Consider the following 22,221-nt stretch of genomic DNA (forward strand, 5'->3'; position numbering starts at 1 on the left):
CCGGCCAAGTTTTGCTTCATTCTGCTTTAAGTAGAATTTGGAAAGGAATGTAACATTTTCCTTTCATGTCCATAATTCCTCATAAAATGAGGATTATGTTGGCTGAGTAAATCTTACTGTGCTCACGCTTCAGAGTTCTTGACTGTAAATAATGAGAAAACTTCATCATAAATGACTATCATTTGAGGCTGTTGCTGGGAGAGAATGGCCTGTGTAATGTGTGTGTGTGTGTGTGTGTGTGTGTGTGTAGAGAGGTGGTGCACTTTGCGTGTGATTGAAAGTAAGTGTGGGGTGCAGAATTTGGGCCGTGGGGCCAGGGGAGGTTGGCATGTGTCTCCTGTAGCCTCTGACGTGACATGATTTATTAACTCTGCCCTGTTAATTCTTAATAATCCAGAGACGTTCACACCCCATTTAACCTGCTGCTTTTGGCCCTGTGTTAGGCAAAATATTTGTGGAGCGCCGATTGCTGCTTCACAGAGACGAAGGGGCCGGGAAACTGATTGCAAGCGGGATTTCAGGATCAAAAGTTTAGAAGAGAGATGTGTGGGTTAAGGAGTAGGTTTTTTTTTTTTTTTTTTTTTTTTTTTTGCTATCAGAAACCATAAAACAACTCAGCTGAAATCTAAAGACTGGTCCATTACAGTTTGGGTAGTGATTTAACTGTGCGGAGCAAAATATTGTGGGTAAAAATCAGCATTTTTGGCTTGCCTCCCAGTAAAAAATATTTAGGAATCATTAAAACTGATTATATTTATTTATATAAAGATAAATAAATAATTATTACTCAATGAAACTATATTTATTTATTCACTATATATATTTTTTCTTTCTTTCTTTCGCTCTCTCTCTCTCTTTCTTTTTTTCTTTCTTTATTCTGTTGGGGTAATTTAACATAGTTCTGGATATAATCTCTGAACACTTAATATATTTATAGTTTAGTCTCATTATTTTATGTAGTTTTGCTTCCCAAGAAAATTAATCTCCTTTAAAGATGCAAATACTGATTTAAAAAATATTTTTGAAGTGCTAATGAAAACTGCTTGCTGTGAGTTCTGCAGTGTTGCTCTTCTCCCTCCATTTATTTTAATTTCACAAGTTTCATAAACCTCAGTCTGTGCTGTCAGCTGTTGGGACGCTGGGAGGAAAAAAAGACTAGACCACTGCACATACATATCGTGACAACACGGACTGGTCATCAGGCTATTATTGATATAAAGTCATTTTACAGGTTTTGAAATAAGGCTCAGAAAATTCCAGATGATAAAACCGATGATTTATGAACGGCAGGACTGAGAAAATAAAGCTGTCAGACAGTGACAGTTGACCTTGTGGTCCGTCCAAGTCTCTTTTGATCCTGCAGGAAACTCTCATTTAGCTGAAGTCACAGTAAGTCATGCTTGTGTCGGAGGTGTCATGTGAAGAGCTGCACCTCTGCTCGGGTTAGGTCTGTGATGTGATCAAAACCTGATCTCTTCACCCTCTCAAACTCTATAAAGAATATAATACAAAAAATTCTGATGCTTTTATAACACCCACATGTGGCAGCGCCGAGTGAATCTCACCGAACCTGTCAGGAGCTCAGATCACATTTCAGCTCAGAAATAAACTGTGTTTGAAATTATATTCTGCTTGAAATAATGACATTTTCATGGCAATTAAGCATATTTCTGTCTTTCTTTCTTTCTTTCTTTCTTTCTTTTTTAATTCTCATTTTCAGTACTGATTCTCATTCAGTTTTCATTCCTGTAATAAAAACATAATACTGTGATACATATACAGTATGTTTTACTATTCAGCACAAATTAAAGGCAGCACATTAAATATTACCAACCATATTAGGCAAGTTAAGAAAGGCGATTTCTGATCATTTAAAAATGTGTTAAAAAGATTAGTTAAAAATATGGCTACATTAATGTCACTTTTGGTAATAAAATAATAAAAGGATATACACATATAAGATGATTAAAGTGCCTTTACCAGTTGACACATATAACCTGTAACAATATATCATTATCTTCTCATTATATTTTCTCAGAATTGCATATATATATATATATATATATATATATATATATATATATATGACACACAAACTTTTATTTATTTATTCAGCAAAAAAGCAATCAAAAAGCAACAGTTTATAATACATTTTTAATGTTAAAAATGATATATATTTAAAATAAATGTTTCTGGTGGTCCATGTGACACTGAAGAATCAGAATAAATAAATTGTAAATATATTAAAATATTAGTTATTTTAAATTGTCATAATATTTCACTGATATATTTTACTGTATATTTATTAAATAAATCCACTTTTTGAGAGCATAAATTATGTCTTTCAAAAACATTTTTTTTAAAAACCTTAATGACCCTAGACAATTAAACATGCTTAATTAAAATGTAAATAATTCAACACTGTTCTTGAAAGGCTTTCACGACCCATTCACGTTTCATAAAACTTTTCTTGACGGATTCAGCATCGTCACTGAAATAACATTTGAAGTCGTCATCCATAAATCTGAACTCATGGGTCAAACGTATCCTTGCCTTTGAATCTATTATATTTTTCTCTTGAAATGTCTGTCTTTGAGGATGTTTTCTTTTGTCCAACATAAGCTCATTCGTTTGCAAATTGGGTAATCCAAGCATCCAGCAGAAATGACACCACTGCAGCAAAGCACAGCTCAGTTTTGGCACATCTCTTCTGGATTGGACTGAGACATGTGTGAATTTTCTCTCTCCTCAGGTAAACCCGTGATGATAGTGACCGAGTACATGGAGAACGGCTCTTTGGACGGCTTCCTGCGAGTGAGTGTGACACACTGAGCACATTTAATGAGACTCCATTATGTATGATCAGAGGAGAGGCACAGAGGGCTCATCCTAAAATCATTTAAAAAGCCCATCTGCGTCTTAGCTTCTCCTGCTTCTTCTCACAGTACCTGCTTATCACAGCATGCCTGGCATTCTCCCGAGCTCTCTGAACATTTCATTCTCATTTATACAAACAGACACAAATTGCTCTCCGCTGACTCACCTATTTCTCTCTTTGTTGCGGGGAGATTCAAATTTTTTTTAACAGTGCCTTTGTGTTCACAACGTCGACCAAATTCATCACATTGGTATTCGCAGCCGAGGCCTCTTTAAATAGACACTGACACTACCTGTGTTTCAAAGGCTTTGTAGTGTCAGACTTTCACTTGAGCTTGTATCCACAATGGCCTCATTCTCTCACGCAGAACAGACCAGGCTTGTGTTCAGAAGAGAGAGCGGATTCGCTCGTACTCAGACCTAAAGTGGCACTGGGGAGACTGGCGCGCCGCCCGCCAGCCCGGCCGTGCCAGTTAAACAGACCTGTCCTTCAGATGACTTCCTCTTTGCCCGTCGCTCGCACTGCGAAAATAAACAAGGCTGTGGGACGGCCCAACTGAAGAGCGCTGATAAATGCGCTAATGAGCTCATTAAATGGGTCAGCTTAACCTTTGGCTGCGGCCGTCCTGCCTTGGCTCCAATACACCTGACATATGAATTTATCAGCCTTGTGTCATTTTTCAACAGTTTACCACCAGCAGCACTTGCCAGACAATCTGCCATTTGGAGAACAAAATGAACACGCCAGACTTTGATGCATTGGATGGGCCTCGCACTCGTAAAAATATCTGAAAATGTGGAGCAAATTCATTTATTGAGCGACTCCACTGTTATACAGTTATTGTAGTGTGCGACATTTGGGTAATGGGAGTAAAAATCACATTTATTTTCTCAGTTGAGTAATTCATTTCTAGTCTGAATGTGCAAACCTTTTAAGACACGATGACAGTAAGCTCTGGCCTGATATAGAAGCCACAAGTTGATGTGTTTTCAAGAAGAAAAGAAACATTTGAATAGTGGAGAACTACATTACCCATAATCCTGAAGAAAGATCCACCAATCAGAGGAAGTCAATGTTACCAGAGAAGATCAGCACAGTGTTTGTATAAACTACTTCTGCTCTTCTGCTCACCAAGGCTGCAATTATTTGATCAATAATAAACAGTACCATTGTGAAATATTATTAAAATAACTGTTTTCTATATATATATATATTTTAAAATGTAATTTATTCCAATGAAGGAAAGCTGAATTTTCAGCATCATTGCTCCAATCATCAGTTTCACATGATCCTTCAGAAATCATGCTAATGCTGATTTTCTGCTTAAGAAACTTTATTATTATTATTATTATTATTATTATTTAATTAGATTTTTTTTATCAGTATTGAAAACAGTTTTTGTGGAATCTGTGATTTTTTTTTTTTTTTAATAATTCTTTAATGACAGAAAGTTCAAAAGAACAACATTTTTTTTTAAATAGAAATTCTTTTAAACATTTTAAGTTTATTAACTGTCTTCAGTTTAATGCATCCTTGCTGAATAAAATATTAATTTCCTACAAAAGTTGCATTTACCCAAAGTTTTGATTGTTAGTGTATATATATTACAATTTTGTAATAAACTTCAAATACATATTACATTTAAAAGTCTTTTTTATTGATAATAATTTAAGTGCTTATCCTTTCCTGATTTTCAAATACTTTCATGTCCATTCAAAGTTTGTACTGTTGACATATAAAACTTAAAATAAATAAATCTGTTAGGAAAAAGTGGACACTAACGGCACTATTGAAATGAGTATGCAAAGGCAGATTATTAAAACAACCTGAGCAAACAGGGAGTGGAGTGAGCAGGACCTGTACGTGTGTCTGCACAGGATCCCACTCCCAGAAAGCAGAGAAAAGAAAGTCGCAGTGTTCTGCAGCAATTTCCTGCGCGCTGCAGCCTGGCCTGCACTCTATCAAAGAGATCTGTCATCCTCCCTGCAACCAGTTTCCTCGCCACTGCTCATGTCACTATTATTAGCAAGCCTTTGAACCTCTCGGAGCTCCTTTCTCTTCCAGGTGGTCCAGGGTTTATTTTCATCCAAACTTAGTTTGTATGCAGTACATAAACAATCACATAGAAAGAAAGTGAAAATAGGGTGGACAGAGACACGGAATGAGAGGGAGACTCGCAATGGACAACTAGAGGAACAGTTCAAACAATAATAATGATTTTGAGATTGTTTACATCGCATGTCGTTCCAGACCTGTTTGATTTTCTTTGTTCTGTGGGACACAAAAGCAGACAGTTTTGGAGGATGCACTGATGGTTTTTTCTATGCAACTGGATTGAATGGGAACTGAAGCTGTCAAGTTCAGAAAAAACTAGTATCATGAAAGTTGTTCATATGCCCATGCTGTATATGTTAAGTCTTTTGAGACAATAAGATAGCGTTGTGTGAGAAATAGTCTGAAAGAAGTGATTGACTGAAACATCTCTGACATCTGCCCTAGCTTTTCTTTGTGAGTTTATGAAAGTTTATGAGAGAAGTGAATTTGTGAATAAATCATTCAGACCAGATTCCTGAAACTGGATCAAACGATTCGTGACAGAAAGAAAGAAAGAAAGAAAGAAAGAAAGAAAGAAAGATGATATTTGTGCTTATCTCAGTTAATAACAATTTAACTTTCCTAATCTCTTTCTCATCTATAGTTATCATATGACGTCAGAAGATTTTAAATATAATGCATGAGTCCTACAGACTACGTTAATAATATTTTATATATCCTTTTTAAAACCTTGAAAGTCCCAGTTTGCATCAGTTATTAAATTCAACTAAAACCAGACAACCAACCAACAAACAAATATTATTAGAACTAAATACACATTAACTGATATAATGTAAAACAAAAAAATATAAACGTATAAAAATCTAAAAAATAAAAAAAAATTACATTTACACTACCAGTTTTTGAACAGTAAGATTTTTTTTATGTTTTTAATTCTCTTCTGCTCACCAAGTCTGCATTTATTTGATCCAAAGTACAGTAAATAGTATTTTTAATAATATGTACTATAACTGTTTTCTATTTGAATATATGAAAAAATATATATATAATAATAATAATAATAATAATAATTGTAATTTATTCCTTTATTATTTATTTTTATTACAGATTATTATTATTATTATTATTATTATTATTTTGAAAATAGCTTGAGTAGAAGTAGTTGAGTAGTTTTTCAGGTTTTTTTTGATGAATGGAAAGTTTAAATCAACAACATCTATCTGAAAAAGAAATATTTTGTATCATTATAAATGTCTTATTCATCGTTATTCAATTCAAAGAATAATTTCTAAATAAAATGATTAATTCCTATAATTTATTTCCAAAAAAAAAAAAAAAAAAAACTTAATTGGATACTGTTCAAAAACTTTTGAGTGTATTTCAGAAAGCCTAGACAGAATTTATAGTTTCCTTGTAAAATAACTAATAATAAAACTTAATAAAAACTCAATGAATGAAACTACTGAATATTTTATTAAATAACAAAAATCAAATCCTCAAAACATTCACAAATCAAAATGTTGTCAAGTATTAATTAAACATATTAACAAAAATGATAAATAGTAAATCAGTGAAACAAATAAAAACATTGGTTTGCATGCTTGGAAAAGAGTAACTAGCACATTCTTCAAAATATCATCTTTTATGTTTTACAGAAGAAATAGAGTCAAACCAGTTGCATGAAGATGAGTAAAAGCATTTTTAAGAGAACTATGGCTTTAAGACTGCATTTTGGTACATTTCTCCAGAGCTCCCTGACAAATCAATGCTATCTCACTCATCCGGCCAGTCTCTCCCTCTCCAACTGAAGCGCTTCCTCCCCTGGTGTTTATCTCCAAGTCCTGAGCATATCATTCTTCGTATAAAAGGCCCATTCACACGCACCAGTGTAAACACCGCAAGCCTGCCAGTGGGCTTCAGTTCAGAAATGCAGTCAGCGATGTCTTCTTGTGTACATCCTATTTATATTCTCCAACAAGTTGCTGCACACCGTGGATTGAACCAGAAAAAAAAAAAAAAACAGTCAAACGCTCCTATTTATTAAAGTCAAAGATCTGCTGCTCTCAGCAAAGCCATTTCATGAGTGGTTTTGAGTTCGCTCAAGACAGATGACTTTGGAAATGTCAGGCAGTGTTTTGAGATATGAGTCACTAATGTTCCATTGTGTTTTAGAACGCGTTGCATGACTTATGTTTATACTTATGTAGATATAAAACACTGTATTTGACTTCCCCCTTCTTCCCGTCTCTGTCAGAAACACGACGCCCAGTTCACAGTGATTCAGCTGGTGGGCATGCTACGTGGCATCGCATCTGGTATGAAGTATCTGTCGGATATGGGTTACGTGCACAGAGATTTGGCCGCTCGGAACATCCTGGTCAACAGCAACCTGGTGTGCAAAGTGTCAGACTTCGGCTTGTCCCGAGTGCTGGAGGACGACCCGGAAGCCGCCTACACCACGAGAGTAAGTCAACACCGACACGAGCATCTGAGATCGGCATACAGCACAGAGTTATATGGGCTTGATTAGCTCAGAAGAACTTCAGAAGGAGTTTGAAAGAAAATGCTATAACAATGAATTTTAACGATTACTATGCCTCACATAAAAACATGATTTGTGTCACTCACATAACTTACTGACCACAAATGTTTGAACAGTGATAGATAGACAGACAGACAGACAGACAGAGACTTTTTTTGTGCTCACATAGCAAACAAAAATGCTTCACAAGGTTTAGATTTGAGGAATGAGTCTTCGCTTAGGACATGTTTTAGTGCCTTATTAGCAAGCCTCAAATTGAAGGTTTTCTCTCAGCCGTGATTAGACCCAGATCTCTGCTGATTCTGTGGAACGATTTGAAACATGGTAAAAATGTGTTAAACAGGGTTGAGAGGACTAGACTCTTTTAGCAGCTGAAATGACACAATAGGGACAGGCTGTGTGAAACCTACAGAGCAAATTTCATACAGGCCAGACCATGATCGACAAGCTCACTGTCTCCTCCCAGCCAGCACGACTGATCTTCTTTCCCTGGAATTAATAACCATATTCGTCACTCTCATTCTTAAGAGCAACATCCATTATCAGAAGAGATAACTAATGCATAAATACACTTAGAGTCAGGCATAAATCCACTGCATGTGAGGCTTTAAGAGATATTGCTTCTTAAATTACCAATACAAGTGTCACCTAACGTAAGTGTTACAATGATACATAGCATATGCTGGGGAGGAGAGGTCCAATATGTTATTAGTTAGATAAATTTGTTGGGTTTTACTTGTGTCTGACAGCCAACGTAAATGTATGTTTTTACCGTTACAACTAGACCCCCCACCGCATCATCGTGTGGCTACAAGACCCTCGAATCCACAAGAATGCTGGCAACTTTTGCCTTTCCTTTCTATTAAACCCAATGGATACATCATGTCACATTTTACATTCAATAGCAGCGATCTTTCAGGGACTGTTTGTACGTGCTCAATGGGGAGGCCTGCGCACAAGTGGGTTTATTTTTTAAAGGCCTTGTGTTTGGAGAATGTGGGGTAGGAATTGTGTGACTTGGCCAGGTTGCCGGTTGGCTTTGGCTCGACCCTGTTCTCTCTCAGTCTACCTCCTTCTCGAAGGTTGAGTGTAGAGTTACGACAGCAGCCGAGCTGGGTAAATACAACGCTGATCCTCGGAGAGAGAGAGACGTGAAACAAGCCCAGCCAGCTTTCAGAGATGAGGACAGGATCGATGAAGGTGGTGGCATACCGCAAAACCAAGAGCAAAGATAGAATAGGTGGAGGAACCGGACCAATTGTTGAAAAAATGAATAAATAAAAAATCGGTGGTTTTAAGAAGTCCTGCCTTTTAGAGCCAACATGCTATTTTAGTTGTTTTTTATACCTTTAAGGGATTGTTAAACCAAAAACTCTGTCACATGTTACCCGTCTGCATGTTGTTCCATGTGGTTTAATGAAACCTGAGAAATTTCTGTCCCTCCATTGAAAGTCTATGTAACCAGAAGCTTCAAAAAATGTGTAAAGACATCATGAAAGTAATCTAAATGAATCAAGCGGTTTAATCCATGTCTATTGAAGTGATATATCAATTTATATGATGAACACATTTAATTTAGGTGCTTATTCACATATAAGCACTGATTAATGCACATGCATACTCTCCAAAAAGGGATTATGTAGTTTAAGATTATTGCATAGAAGAACCGTTTTTGATTCCCCAAAGACTTGAGACTTTCTTAAAGAAAACTTTTTTGTTTTGTTTGGTTTGGTTTGGTTTGGTTTCATTTGGTTTTGTTTTGTTAATTTAAGAAGATTTTAAAAATCTAAAGTACGCTTTTCCACTGCCCTTTTTTATAGATTGGAAAGATTCTGTGGATGTTAAAAGCTCTTCATTTAACCAAAAACCTTTATTCTTATAAAGTGTAGAGTTCATCAAATATTATAAACGGAAACTCAACCATATTTACTTTTCTTTGCAGTGCGAAAACCACACTAGATTGGTAAATCCAACCATAATTTGCTAATAATGCTGTATGAAGGGGCCCGCATAGAGCAAGGCTTTCTTGAACTGGTGGTGCAGCTAGAGGTTGTGTTTAAATCACATCAACACTTGTGCTGTACAGTAATTCCGCTAACACAAACAAATCCTAATGGCATCTCAGAGCTTGTTTCAAACTTTGAATTTCATTCATTAGATGCACAGCCCTCTCAGAAATCCCCCCTTCATCCGCTCTGACACTTTACATATGGCCTGCTTTAAACGCCAATGCATACAGATTACATGATCTGGCATGTGAACGTTAGAGTTCATGTTTGTTATTTAACTAATAGTAGAAATATGTGTTTGGATTCTGTCGCAGATGGCAAAATGTCTCCTTGACAGATGGATTTTGTGTGTTTACAGGGTGGCAAGATTCCAATCCGATGGACCGCGCCAGAGGCCATCGCCTATCGCAAGTTCACCTCGGCCAGTGACGTATGGAGCTACGGGATTGTCCTATGGGAGGTCATGTCTTATGGAGAAAGACCTTATTGGGAGATGTCCAATCAGGACGTGAGTAGAGCAGCTGTCAGAATAATCAAACGTATTTCCTGCCAAACTAGATCAGTGAGACATATGTTTGATTTGATTTGAAGAGTCTTTTAAAAAGGTGCCTTAAAGGGTTAGTTCACCCAATAATCAAAATTATGGAATTAATAACTCACCCTCATGTCATTCCAAACCAGTAAAACCTCAGTGTATCTTCAGAACACAGTTTAAGATATTTTAGATTTAGTCCGAGAGCTCTCAGTCCCTCCATTGAAACTGTGTGTACGTCTACTGTCCATGTCCAGAAAGATAAGAAAAACATCAGCAAAGTAGTCCATGTGACATCAGAGGGTCCATTAGAATATTTTTAATCATCGAAAATACATTTTGGTCCAAAAATAGCAAAAACTATGATTTTATTCAGCATTGTCTTCTCTTCCGTGTCTGTTGTGAGAGAGAGTTCAAAACAAAGCAGTTTGTCATATCCGGTTCACGAATGAATCATTCGATGTAACCGGATCTTTTTGAACCAGTTCACCAAATCGAACTAAATCTTTTACGGTTCACCGGGTTCTTTTGCGCTCAACGTAATGAAGTCATTGGCGATGATTGCCCTTGATTCAAGCCTTCGGTTTACCCGCGCTCATAACATTAGCACAGAATCATTTCAGAATCAATCACCAAAAGAAACAGTTTGGTTCAGACGCTCTGTGTGTCAGTATGCTTCACACTGAATCACACATGCACAGTATCATCAGCTCCTCGGTTCACGAATCGAACGCGTCTGACAGAAACGGTTTTTGACTCGTGAACGAGTCAATGTTTTGTTCGTTATCTGTCTCGGCTCGGTGTTCATCTTCAGTTCTCTCTTCACATCAGTTCAGTCAGTGTACTGTTTGAGTGCATTACTCCGGGTTTGTTTGAACTCAGAGGGAGCGTCAGCCACATTAAAAAAGTTAACAGCTTAAAGTTTTAACCGTTTAAAACGATTCAGTTCGATTTGGTGAACTGGTTCAAAAAGATCCGGTATAATCTAACCATGGTATTCATAATAAAACTGTGGTTATACAAATGGTAATCAATATGGCAAAAAAAGAGAGAAAGAAAACCTTGTTTACTACACTTTTACTAAAATAAACCATGGTTAATTTTCATAAGTGGAGGCCATTAGCACAGAACATGTTTTTTAAAAAAGCAAAAATGCGAGACAGGGCAGTGAAATGGTGAAAACCCACAAGATCTCGTTTTTTTTAAGTTTTAACAGTCCATCTTATGATCTAAACCTTATTTTAACTTAAGCACCATGTTTTCAAAGCACTTTGTCATGTGTGAGATGCTGCAAAAGTCATACATGTCCGTCTAGCACGAGTTTACACAGAAAAACAACGGAAAAGTAGCACAGTAGAATCGAAGAACACATTCTGTGTGAATGGCCCTTAAGAGTTTGGAACAACAGTGAGTGAGTAAATTGTCCTGTCTTGGCAAACAAACAATATAATTAAATTAGCAAGATTTTCCATGATCAGCCAGCTACCAAGCTTGTTTTGCATGGCTAGACTGTTCATGCTGCTCTTAATTAATGAAAATGTTAGCTACTAAGGCTAGCTTCACAAAGACACTCAATGAGCACTCAAACGGAATTTGAAATTTCAATTCACAGGCCAAGAGAAACTATTATGCTATAATTCTTATAGAAAGTTAAGAACAAGAGTCATTTGTGGAATTATGGTAAATGTGTAGTGGTTTGTTATGAAATCTTGTTGTGTTGACACTGTTATTAGTTCTTTAGCGCTGACCCTGAGCAGTGCCCTTGTTGCTACAGTTCAGTAACTTCACCCTGAGCAAATAAGGCCCTGAGAGTTTATTTGAACTGGTTTATGGCAGCGCTGATGATCCAGTGATGAAAAGCAAAAGGGAGTTACAGATCTGGAGCACTTATGAGGCAATTGATTTTGTGTTGTTGCATGAACGGAAGTGCTTTATTTGTGTTTCATCCTACTGGATGGTGACAGTTGGAATGCGTGGAAGAAATATGGCCTGAGGAGCTCAAAGGACAGGAAATTGAAGAGAATCGTTAGGCAAACAGCAGGGCCTCATCTTTAAAGAAATAGTTCACCCAAAAATCCAAAAATGGAATTTCTGTCAGAATTTACTCACCCGGTATGTTGCTCCGAAGTTTTATGTTATATATCAAGTTTTCACAGGCGAAATCCAGTCATCTCAATAGGAAATAGTGAGGGTGAAAAAATGACCTATTTCACAACAGATTCATATTGAAAACTGCTTGGTTTGGAAGGGACCTCTGTGTGAGCTGTGCTTCATACATCGTTGCAATATTTGTCAATTGACAAATAAACTTTCATGCTCAGAAAACCTTGCTAATGTGATCGCACCTTCAGACAGAATGACAGAATTTAACGATATTTTCTCATGTGCCGCAGGTGATAAAAGCGGTAGATGAGGGCTACCGTCTTCCCCCGCCCATGGAATGCCCTGCCACGCTTTACCAGCTGATGTTAGACTGCTGGCAGAAGGACCGAAACAACCGGCCCAAATTTGAGCAGATTGTCAGCATCCTGGACAAACTCATCCGTAACCCCAGCAGTCTCAAAATCACAGCCAGCACCACATCCAGGTATGTCATCCGGGAGGACTGCCTCTGGACCAAGTCCTAAATGCTTGTTCTGATCCCATATTGCTGTTTCTTTGCTTCGTATCACGTTCAGATCATCTTCTCATGCTCCCTAACGAAAGAAAATGCCCTCTCTTCTTCCTGAACTCTTATTTGTATCTTCCCCTCAGGTCTAGATTAATCACACGCTCCTACAGACGGTCGCACACAGTTAGGACTGAGCTGTTCTTGAGGCTGCATTATTTTCTGCAGATTATTTTTCTAGACAAAATCGGTTTATTTTTGGAGCCAGTTTGCAGAAACAGTTCTCAGTCAGACAGGCCGTGTTTGTGATAAACATTTGCTGACATCCTGTTTCTCTACTATACAGGATGTAGTGCTAATGTTATTGAAAGGATTATACACAATGTGGTCAAAAGTTAACACCCCCTTCTGGTTAACGGATTTGCCAAGACTCCTTGATTCCAGTGAAGTCTTACTCGTGACATTCTAGATTTGTGTAATTCGTGGTAAACCGTTTGGGAAGGGTCCTTTTCCTGTTTCAGCATGACAGTGCTCTTGTGCAAGGTCTGTTTTGAAAGGAGTTGACATTTCGGGGTGTGGAAATACTTCCTGCACAATTCTGCACAAAGTCCAGGCTTGAACCCCACTGGACATCTTTGGGATTCATTGGATTGGTGACTGTGAGCCATCATTTATCACCCAGTGTCAGTTCCTGGCCTCACTTCATGCACTTTTATTTGTATTACAAGGCTTTTATGCATCCTGATGTTACCAGATTTGAGAACAGGGTGTTCTATGGGGAGTATGTGGCAGTACCTCACGGTTTCTGGTAATTAATATTTAATCTCAAAATATTTTCCTCAAAATAAATTCCTACTCTACTTTCCCCTGCTGTAATACGGCTCAATTAACTAGATGTTTCGTCTGTTATGGGTTGCCCTGTGTAGTGTGGACGTAAGTGGTACAACCAGTAGCTTTATTATTATGAAGTATGTAACAGTGACTAATGGTTTCTTAAGAAAGTGGAAATGGGTCCCAGGGAGTTAGCATGTAATTTTCCTGATTGGCTTTTAACATGGCCGTTTGGGGTTCAGTGCTGTGCCCAGGTGATTTATGGCTCTCCGGGCGAGACACACTCCGGTTCCTCTGCCGCCGGTCTACAGTCACAGCTGCGTCCAAGCCCTTGCACTTCATTTATCTACATGCCCTGCATGCTGATGGGACGGCATCCCAGCTATTCTCATGGATGGACCCTAGGCCTAAAGGCCAGACCCAGAAAGAGATGGCGTGCAGATGTTCGGAAGTAAAATGTCGGCTCTCTCGGGATGAAAGTAGGTGCATGATCCCAGAGCCTTTTCACAGCGAGAGATGCATTCTTGTCCGTGACGAAGCTACCCAGATGTTTCTACGTGAGGAACGTCCGCCCTCCTTTCCCATCCCTAGAGAACTTTAAAAACATGATACTAAGCAGCCTCGGTTATTTAGAGGTCACTACACCAGAGGGGAGAGAGGAAAGCAAAAGAAAAGAGAGGGAACCAGCAGAGAGGCCGAGTGTTTACCTCTCTTCATCCTCTCCCTCTGGCCTCTTGTGCTCCTGTCGACGGATGCCTCAGATCTCTGACGCCAGCAGCTGATGCAGTCAAATGCAGTGTGTATACATCAGAGCTTAAGCTATCACCTCTATACCCAACAACAAAGATTTTCTTTTTCACATTTTTTTTTTGTGAAAAGGATGCAGCTGCACATCGCAACACACAAAAGAGTATTGGACATCTCTTGGTTTTCCACTCTGCTTTTTCTTTCCCATATTGACCTTTGTAATTATAAATACACATTATGTATCATGTTCCCATATTGTAGACTCATATAATTTAAGAAGCTGAGTGAGTCAGATAACTGTGATCAATCTTTTCTTTTTCCCGCATTTAACATGGTAATAAATGTGTGAGATCCATTTTAATGAAAGAATACTAAATAATAGGCCCACTGGTAAATTTTAGGTTCTGCAGTTTTCATATTGAATGGCATTGCAAATACAAATAGCCTACATAAACAAAAATAAACCAACCTTATCATATTTGGTGGACATATATGACTGTGATTGTTTTAAATGTATTAATTCATTGATAAAAAAAAAGAAAAAAAAATATAGAACTCATTTAATTAAAAGGGTTATAAAATACTTTTTATTTATTGTTTTTATGTGCCATAATTAAGTTTAGAATTTAGTTTTCTCTGACAAGTTTAATGAAATTAATTGTTTTGGTTTTGATTGTTTGTTTTAACTGTTTGTTACTTACTGTTTTTTATTCCTTTGTTTTTAGATTTTGCTCTTTTTTTTGGGGGGGGGGGGGTATGCTCTGCTTTGTGTTTTTTTTTGTTTTTGTGTGTGTGTGTGTGTGTGTGTGTGTTTTCTTTTCTTTTCTTTCCTTTTGTGTTTTGATCCGTTCCATTCCGTTTCATGTGGTACTTGCTGTACCTTTAAGACTAAATGTAAACTTGCATGTGAAATTAGATCCAGCAGTGCTGTGCACATAGTTACAAGCTGCAGGTCTGATGTAAAGTCCAATGTTATCTTCGCTGTCCCATCCTAAAATATGTCAGTCTTTTAACAAAGCTGCATCACATTTAGAAAGATTCACAAAACAACTGGCGCATAAATGTGCTTCTCAAACGGTGAAGGTTAGACTAAAACGATCAAAGACATTGTTAAAAAAGAAACTTCAACCACTCTCTCCTGACGTTAGGAAAGGATTTCTAAAGATCCTGAGTGCATCAGTGCAGTACTTGCAGACAGCTCTATTCAATGAGCTGTGTCAGCACTTTCTGATCCTCTTTGCCAAGTAACTTGGATCCATTCAGCATTCTTTTCCAGTCAACTCAGCGTACATTATTCTTTTATATTCAACACACAGTAATGGAACACTGGGAACATGTGGATCTGAGTGCACTTCCTGCTATCTTAATTTGTTTATTTAGATGAATATATACATATATAAATAAATAGCAGTCCCCAAAGGAATTGTAATCTCATTTCCGTCTGTTCCCCTGGTTCTGATCAGGTGCCATTGGACCCGAATTGTGGATTTCACATGCTGTGACATGATCACTTGTATTTATAACATCTATATTTTATCTAGCATACACATACATTGTTTGTCAGAAACTATAGACACCTCAAATTAAGTATAGTATTTACTGAAAATTACTATAATATTTTTTTTTTTCATGTGGGCATAAAAGGATTACATATAAATATTTCCATACTGTATCTGCAAGTAACATGTCAAAAGTTTGTTCAGTTAATTGAGTAGCTAATTCAACTTCACTTATATATGCTGTATTTAAATTAAATGCTTTGGTTAATAAGTAGCCTTTTGCCCATGCAATAAACAATGGAAACTAGTATTGGAATGTGAACAATGGGAAGTGATCAGGAACAGAGATGTCTGTGTATTCGAATAAACATTCCTAAATGTATTGCTTTCTTGCTACGGAATGCTTGCCATAACACAGATGGAGAGAATCAGTCCCACTTCTCTGCAGGTATTTCCGTATGGAGACCTCGGATGCAAGCTTGCATATCGGGTTTGAGGGCTTTTGTGTTTTGCACTTTCATAAGCTTGTTTTCTCCATAAATGACATTTGTCAAACGTGACGGGAATTGCAGACGGCCACAACTTCGGCGTTGTGGTTTTTTTTTTTTCACCATCAGCGAGTTGTGATCTCTTAAAACTCTGTTGTGTATCAGTTCTACAAAAGTATTCTGCAAATGAAAGTTACTTGTGCTTCATTTCCATTGGGCAGCACAAAAAATATACTTTAATATTCACAACTCACTTAACGGTCCATGTTTTTCATCTCTTCTCAGACCGGTGAATCTGCTTCTGGACAGGACCAGCACTGACATCACTTCTTTTAACACAATGGGTGATTGGTTGGAGAGTGCGAGGACGTTACCCTGTAAAGATGCATTCAGTGGGGTCAGCTACAGCTCCTGTGATACACTGGCCAAAACCTCAGCAGAGTAAGAGCATTTTACTATACTGTCTTTCTCTTTTTTATTATAAAACTAAAATCTACACTACTGGTCAAAAGTCTGGAATAATTTAAAAAAAAAAATGTTTTCAAAAGAAGTCTCTTTTTTGCACTAATGCTGCATTTCTATTATTAAAAATACAGTTAAATCTATATAGTTTTACAGTTACATTGTGAAATATTATTACAATTAAAAATAACAGTTTTCTATATTAATAAGCTTTAAAATTTAATTTTAAAATCTAAATATTTCACAATATTACCGTTTGTACTGTATTATTATTATTTTTTATCAAATATGTGCAGCCTTTCAACAACAGAAACTCTTAATTATTCCAAACTTTAGTATGGTAGTGTATTTGTGTGAATAGTCATAAGTGCAAATAAGGAACATCAGTTTTGAAGGAAATTTTAATTGTCTTATTTGCTTGTTGTTGAGAGCCAAATGATATTCTTTCTCACATGAAACAAAAAAAAGGGGATTTTTAGTTCCCCTATTTGGTCATTCTTCTATTCTAGTTGTCCCTGTGCTTAAGGGTTAGCTTTCTGTACTTTCAAGTCCAAGGCAATAGACAAGTGATATAATTTAAGTTTGTTGGCATAAAACAGTTTAAAACCAATGCAGGAGACGATGACAAATTTATTTACAGATCAGTTTCCAGTAAATGAAGCCCAGCTTTGGTTAATCCTTTAAAGGTGGCCATTACATTTGTTATTAATCTCCAGTGACAGTGCTCTAGTAACGTTTTCTTCTATTGTAATCCAATAAATGGAAGAAAGAAAAAAAATATATATTTTACCAAAACTAAAAGTGCTGTCCTCCTGTAATCCCCAGTCTTGGAAGCGATCTAATGGGTTGAGTCAAACAAATCCTAATAATAAAGACCCTGTTCTTCTCCACAGTGTGGATCTGCATCTATGGGAAATGCTTTGTAGATGTTGATTAGGAACCTTGCCTTGCCTGGTTAGCATCTCCTTAAACCACTGTTCGATTCCAATGAGGAGCTATTTGACAATGTAAATAATTTGACATTCATAACTAGAGAATGATCAAAGGGCCGGTCTGGGAACAGTGGCAGTGCTGTGCTGCATGCTACCCTCAGGACTAAACATCTAAACACTCAGCAGTCTGTAATTAAGGCTGCTTGTGGTTATATTTTGTTCTGATGTCAGCGTAAATAATCAGATGCAAATAGCGGCCCTCATCCATGACCCAGATTGAGTTATTTAACATGCAGTTCGTCTCTCAGTGTTTGGCTTTCAGTAGTGAGTGGACACCACCATTGAAACAATTATTTTTGTGAATTTTAATGGCAAATATGTTGATTTGTATGCTTTAACTGCTGAAAAGACCAAGATCATTCATTGTATAAGGTTTTGGAAAACTGTACTAACCTTTTCTGACTTCCCTGTTAAAAAAGAAAACAGCATATGTTGCTTAGGTTTATTTTAAAGCGTGGTAGCTGGTTATGAAGTGGTCTTGAGCAGGAGCTAGTTACTCAGGACCAGTCACATTTAAATATGCTATTGGCTTTTAATGGGCCTACCACGAAAATGAAGAATCACAAGAGAGAGACAATTATTGAAGATTCAGTCACTTATCACTTTACCTTGGTTGTGTTGTTGTTGGGGATATAGTAAGTTTACCAGATGTTTGGCCTCTTACTGCAATTCTCATGGTAAATTGTGCAGAACGTTAGGCTCTTTATTCTATCATTGAAGGTTTCTCCCTTATTTAGAACAAGTCACATTAAAACTGTAGATAAATCTGAATTGATATGGCAGGCAGCGTGCAATAGTTGTTCTTTTTGTGTCTTGTGGTGTTATTTCTGGCAAAACAGATAATTGATAATTAAATTCAAATTATATTTTATTTTTTCATATTAAAGAGTAAATAAGTTATAAATTGTCATTTAAAACAAAGCTCTTTTTTCATGTGTGTATTGCTTAGTAGCCAGTAAATCAGGGGGGGAAAAAAAAGTAATAAAAAATATAAGAGTACAATCTTTTATGTACTTTTATGTTTCAAATAGGCCTATACTAAGGCTGTCCCGATATTAGATTTTTGATATCACATTAATTGTGGCCATAAGGATTCACGAAATCGATATATCATGATATCTATAGAAACATTGAGGGGGGAAAGATATCAGTCAAATAAATTTTTCTTTGTTCATTGAGTTTTTCTTTTTCACCCAACGAACATAAGGATACTGATAAATGCAGGGCACAAGATTCTGGCTTTCTCCGTCTTCTTTGGAGCTCCTATGAAACAACAAGAGAGAAAAGACTGTCAATTTCAACAGTATGATGAATAGATATTAATGGTACTTAATGGTAAATGGCACTGCGATCAACTTACCATTTTACAAGTTTAATGTAGAAATGTGGTCGATCAGTTTTTCAAGATCAGATTTAATCGTGTAACTGTTAATATATTTGAACAAATAAATAAAGTGTTACTACGCACAGGCCGTATTTATTGCAAATACAAAAATGAGACGAGTAAAGAAAACGTGGTACTTATTAAAATAATCACTCTTTACTTCAATATATGAACACAGAAAACCGCTGTTAACAGGTTAATATAAAAAGTTTCCCATTCTGTGACTAGTAAAATAATGTCAACTTATGCTGCATTCAAGTCCTCCTTGGAAGTTCGTACTTACGAGATGTAATTACGTCGGCGGGTGCATTCAAATCAGTTTAGTCAGCACAAGATGGTGGTGTACCTGCTTTTAATAAATTACAAGAAAATACAACAGGGTTTGTTAACTCTGCTTATAGAAAATTAAGAGCAAATCATTTGCATCAGGTGTGTTTTGGGTTTTTATTTTTATTTTTATAATTTATGAAGCCACTTTAATCTGTATCACATAAAAAAACGTATTAATTGTTATATTGTAATCCTTTCTATCAATTTCAACTAATTTATGTGTGTTTAACTCATAAATACAATATATCCGACATGACTTGAACGCACCATTACTTCGATGAACACGGCTCTCCTTGGAGCAGCTGCAAGTGCTGCGTCTTCTTCTTGTGTGACCGGTATCAGCGTTAGGGCACAATACTGCCACCTGGGAGCTCAACCAGGTACTGGCGCTGGAGTATTTACATGTGGTGTTATCATAAGAGAACACCTTATTAATGTTCATTTTAAATATTGTGGTTATCGCTAATACCGGTATATCGTCACACACTAAATTAACACGATATCGATAGTTGTTGCTTTGAATATCACGGTTATTGTCAATACTGGTATATCGCAACACCCCTAGCCTATACCTACTGTAAGTATACTTGGTTTATACTGACAAGTATACAGAAAAGTCAAAGTATATTTGGCCTATAATTGTGAGTTATGGCCCTTTCATGCAGGACACGGCATGCGCTGCACTGTGAGCTGTGTTCAGCAATTTGCGATATGCTGGGTTGAGTTATCAAAACTTTTACTGGGAATTCTATTTGGATGCCCCGTTTCTATTGTATTGTGCAGGTAGTCACAGAGCCAGCGGCAAAAGTTGAACAATTTTTACCACTGTGTGTGTCACCGTATTTCACCAAAATGAATGGGTTTCATAGTGTAGCACTTTCTGCATCCTGTGTAAAAGCTGCTAAATCTCTATAATTTTATATTTTAAATATGCTTGGCTTGCAATTGTGTTTACTCTTTTGATAGAGTGTTTTACCTCCTGATAAACGTACATGTTCAAGTTTATAATAACAAGTCAGCTTTGGGTGCAGTAGTTTAGAGTAAAATACTACGTGGGTGGAACTAAACTCAATCTTTTTTTCTATACAGCGCTATTAACCTACACAGAAACAGATTGACATTTGGATAATTTTACTAATAATTATTTTATGGTGTGTGTAAACTATAAGTATGATTTTTAGTTGACTGAAATAAATTTTTCAAGAAGTAAACTATACAATCTATTAAAATGGTTTACTGAGTGTATACTTCAGAGTTTATTTTAGAAACTAAAAAGTGAGCTGGACATACAGTATTTATACAGTATAAGTTTACTTGAAGTATAGTTCACAGAATAGCTAATTAGTCGTAAATTAGTTGTATATTCATTGTCTATTGTTATAGTATGAACAATAAACTAAAAATGTAACCAAATTAGTTCAAGACATATTGAAATTGTACACTTAATGTTGTGCTACTAGTACATTGATTTTAGTATACTTACTACATAAAGTATATTTTGGAAAACACTGGCGCTTTACTTATGGAATTTCATACAAAGAAAATTATTTGACCAAACTAGTTTGCATTTCTGTTTTCTTAAGTGACAAGATGTCTAACAGCTGTTATAGTAGTATAGCAGTTACTTCTTGATTTCAGCTGTTTGCAATCACAGTGTATCCAGGCATTTTAATTAGCATTACAGACAACATGCCTCTGAATTTGTTAAGTCTGCTTTATTGAAGCTTGAATTTGACTCTGTAGTAGATCAAACGACTTTTGTCACACAGAAATGTTGCAGGCCTGTCTTGATTGACATTGTGAGCGTTTGTTTGGCTGATGTCAGTGCATTAGCAGTGCACTGACGATAAACAGCCTGAGTGTCAGTCGATCTAAAGCTGTATTCTGCCCATAGAATCTGTCTGACTGAAGTCAGACCAGCAGCCACGTGCCCTGAGTGGGAGCCATCCATGGGAATCACAACACTTTAAAGCTTATAGACTGGACGGTGGGTTCTGATCGTAGCTTTTCTGTTACTGGCTGCTCCCTCAAGCTTTTGCTTGCGCTCATGTCCAGATCAGGACTAAATCGCCGCTGAACCTTCTAGAAGTGTTTCTAACAGAACTCGTGCCTGACTTGAGGTGTGCATAGTTGTAACTTTAACCTGCTTGCACTAATATGCTATAATGATCTTCACTGCACAGCTTTTGCATCCCTTGATCTGACAATATTAAGAGGAATAATTTTTTGTTGTTGTTTTGCAAAAGCTTCTGTATTTGAGGTGTACATTAAAGTGATTGGTTCGCCACATGTTTACAATGTACAGTCGGATCTAATGGGAAAAACGTGACTTAAAATGAGTTTTTGTATTAATAAATAGTTGAATTTTAAGCATGAGACTCCTTTGAACAATAGTTTATATTCTGAGCCCATGCAATAACTTTATTTGAACAGAACAAATTTAACTCATTACTCCTCATAACCTTGTCGCAGTGAAAGTAAACAGTTTTTTCAGCACCACGGCTGTTGAATTCACCTGTGACAGTACCTGCAGCGATGCATTTTACGCTGTGCAAAAATGCATGTAGCATCACGTTTTTCCTATGAGACCGAGTCGGATATGTGCACACGGGATGAACTCATCCATATGGTAAGTCTGGAGTGTCTATCCACGATTGTAAATAATGCAAGCTCCTGTCAGCTGTTGCATGGATCTCATTAAATGAAAAATGTCGTTCTTTTTCCCTCCGGGGTAACCCTTACAGTGCTGTTCCTTTCAAATCACAGTAGAAATAACCCACTCAGAAAATTAAGCAGCTACTCCGATTTCTCATCACAGGAAGCTGTAAATCAGCCCAGTGTTTAAGTTATAACACAAAGTCTGT

At 36.8% G+C, this 22,221-nt stretch overlaps 1 protein-coding gene across 3 annotated transcripts in view; it reads left to right on the forward strand.

Moving 5' to 3' along the window:
- The window catches only part of epha3 (eph receptor A3), a 114,783-nt gene that overhangs the window by 91,119 nt on the left and 1,443 nt on the right, over positions 1–22,221 (forward strand). For 2 of the 3 annotated variants that reach the window (XM_052565843.1, XM_052565844.1), the window contains exons 12-16: positions 2,753–2,814; positions 7,188–7,397; positions 9,843–9,992; positions 12,410–12,603; positions 16,475–16,630. In XM_052565843.1, coding sequence (XP_052421803.1) covers positions 2,753–2,814; positions 7,188–7,397; positions 9,843–9,992; positions 12,410–12,603; positions 16,475–16,630 — 772 coding nt within the window. Of the gene's footprint in view, positions 1–2,752; positions 2,815–7,187; positions 7,398–9,842; positions 9,993–12,409; positions 12,604–16,474; positions 16,631–21,251; positions 21,345–22,221 lie in introns of all 3 variants that reach the window. The other variant, XM_052565845.1, reaches the window with a different exon arrangement.

This window comes from Carassius gibelio, chromosome B9 (assembly GCF_023724105.1).
Source record: "Carassius gibelio isolate Cgi1373 ecotype wild population from Czech Republic chromosome B9, carGib1.2-hapl.c, whole genome shotgun sequence".
In the NCBI taxonomy this organism is placed as follows: Eukaryota; Metazoa; Chordata; class Actinopteri; order Cypriniformes; family Cyprinidae; genus Carassius; species Carassius gibelio.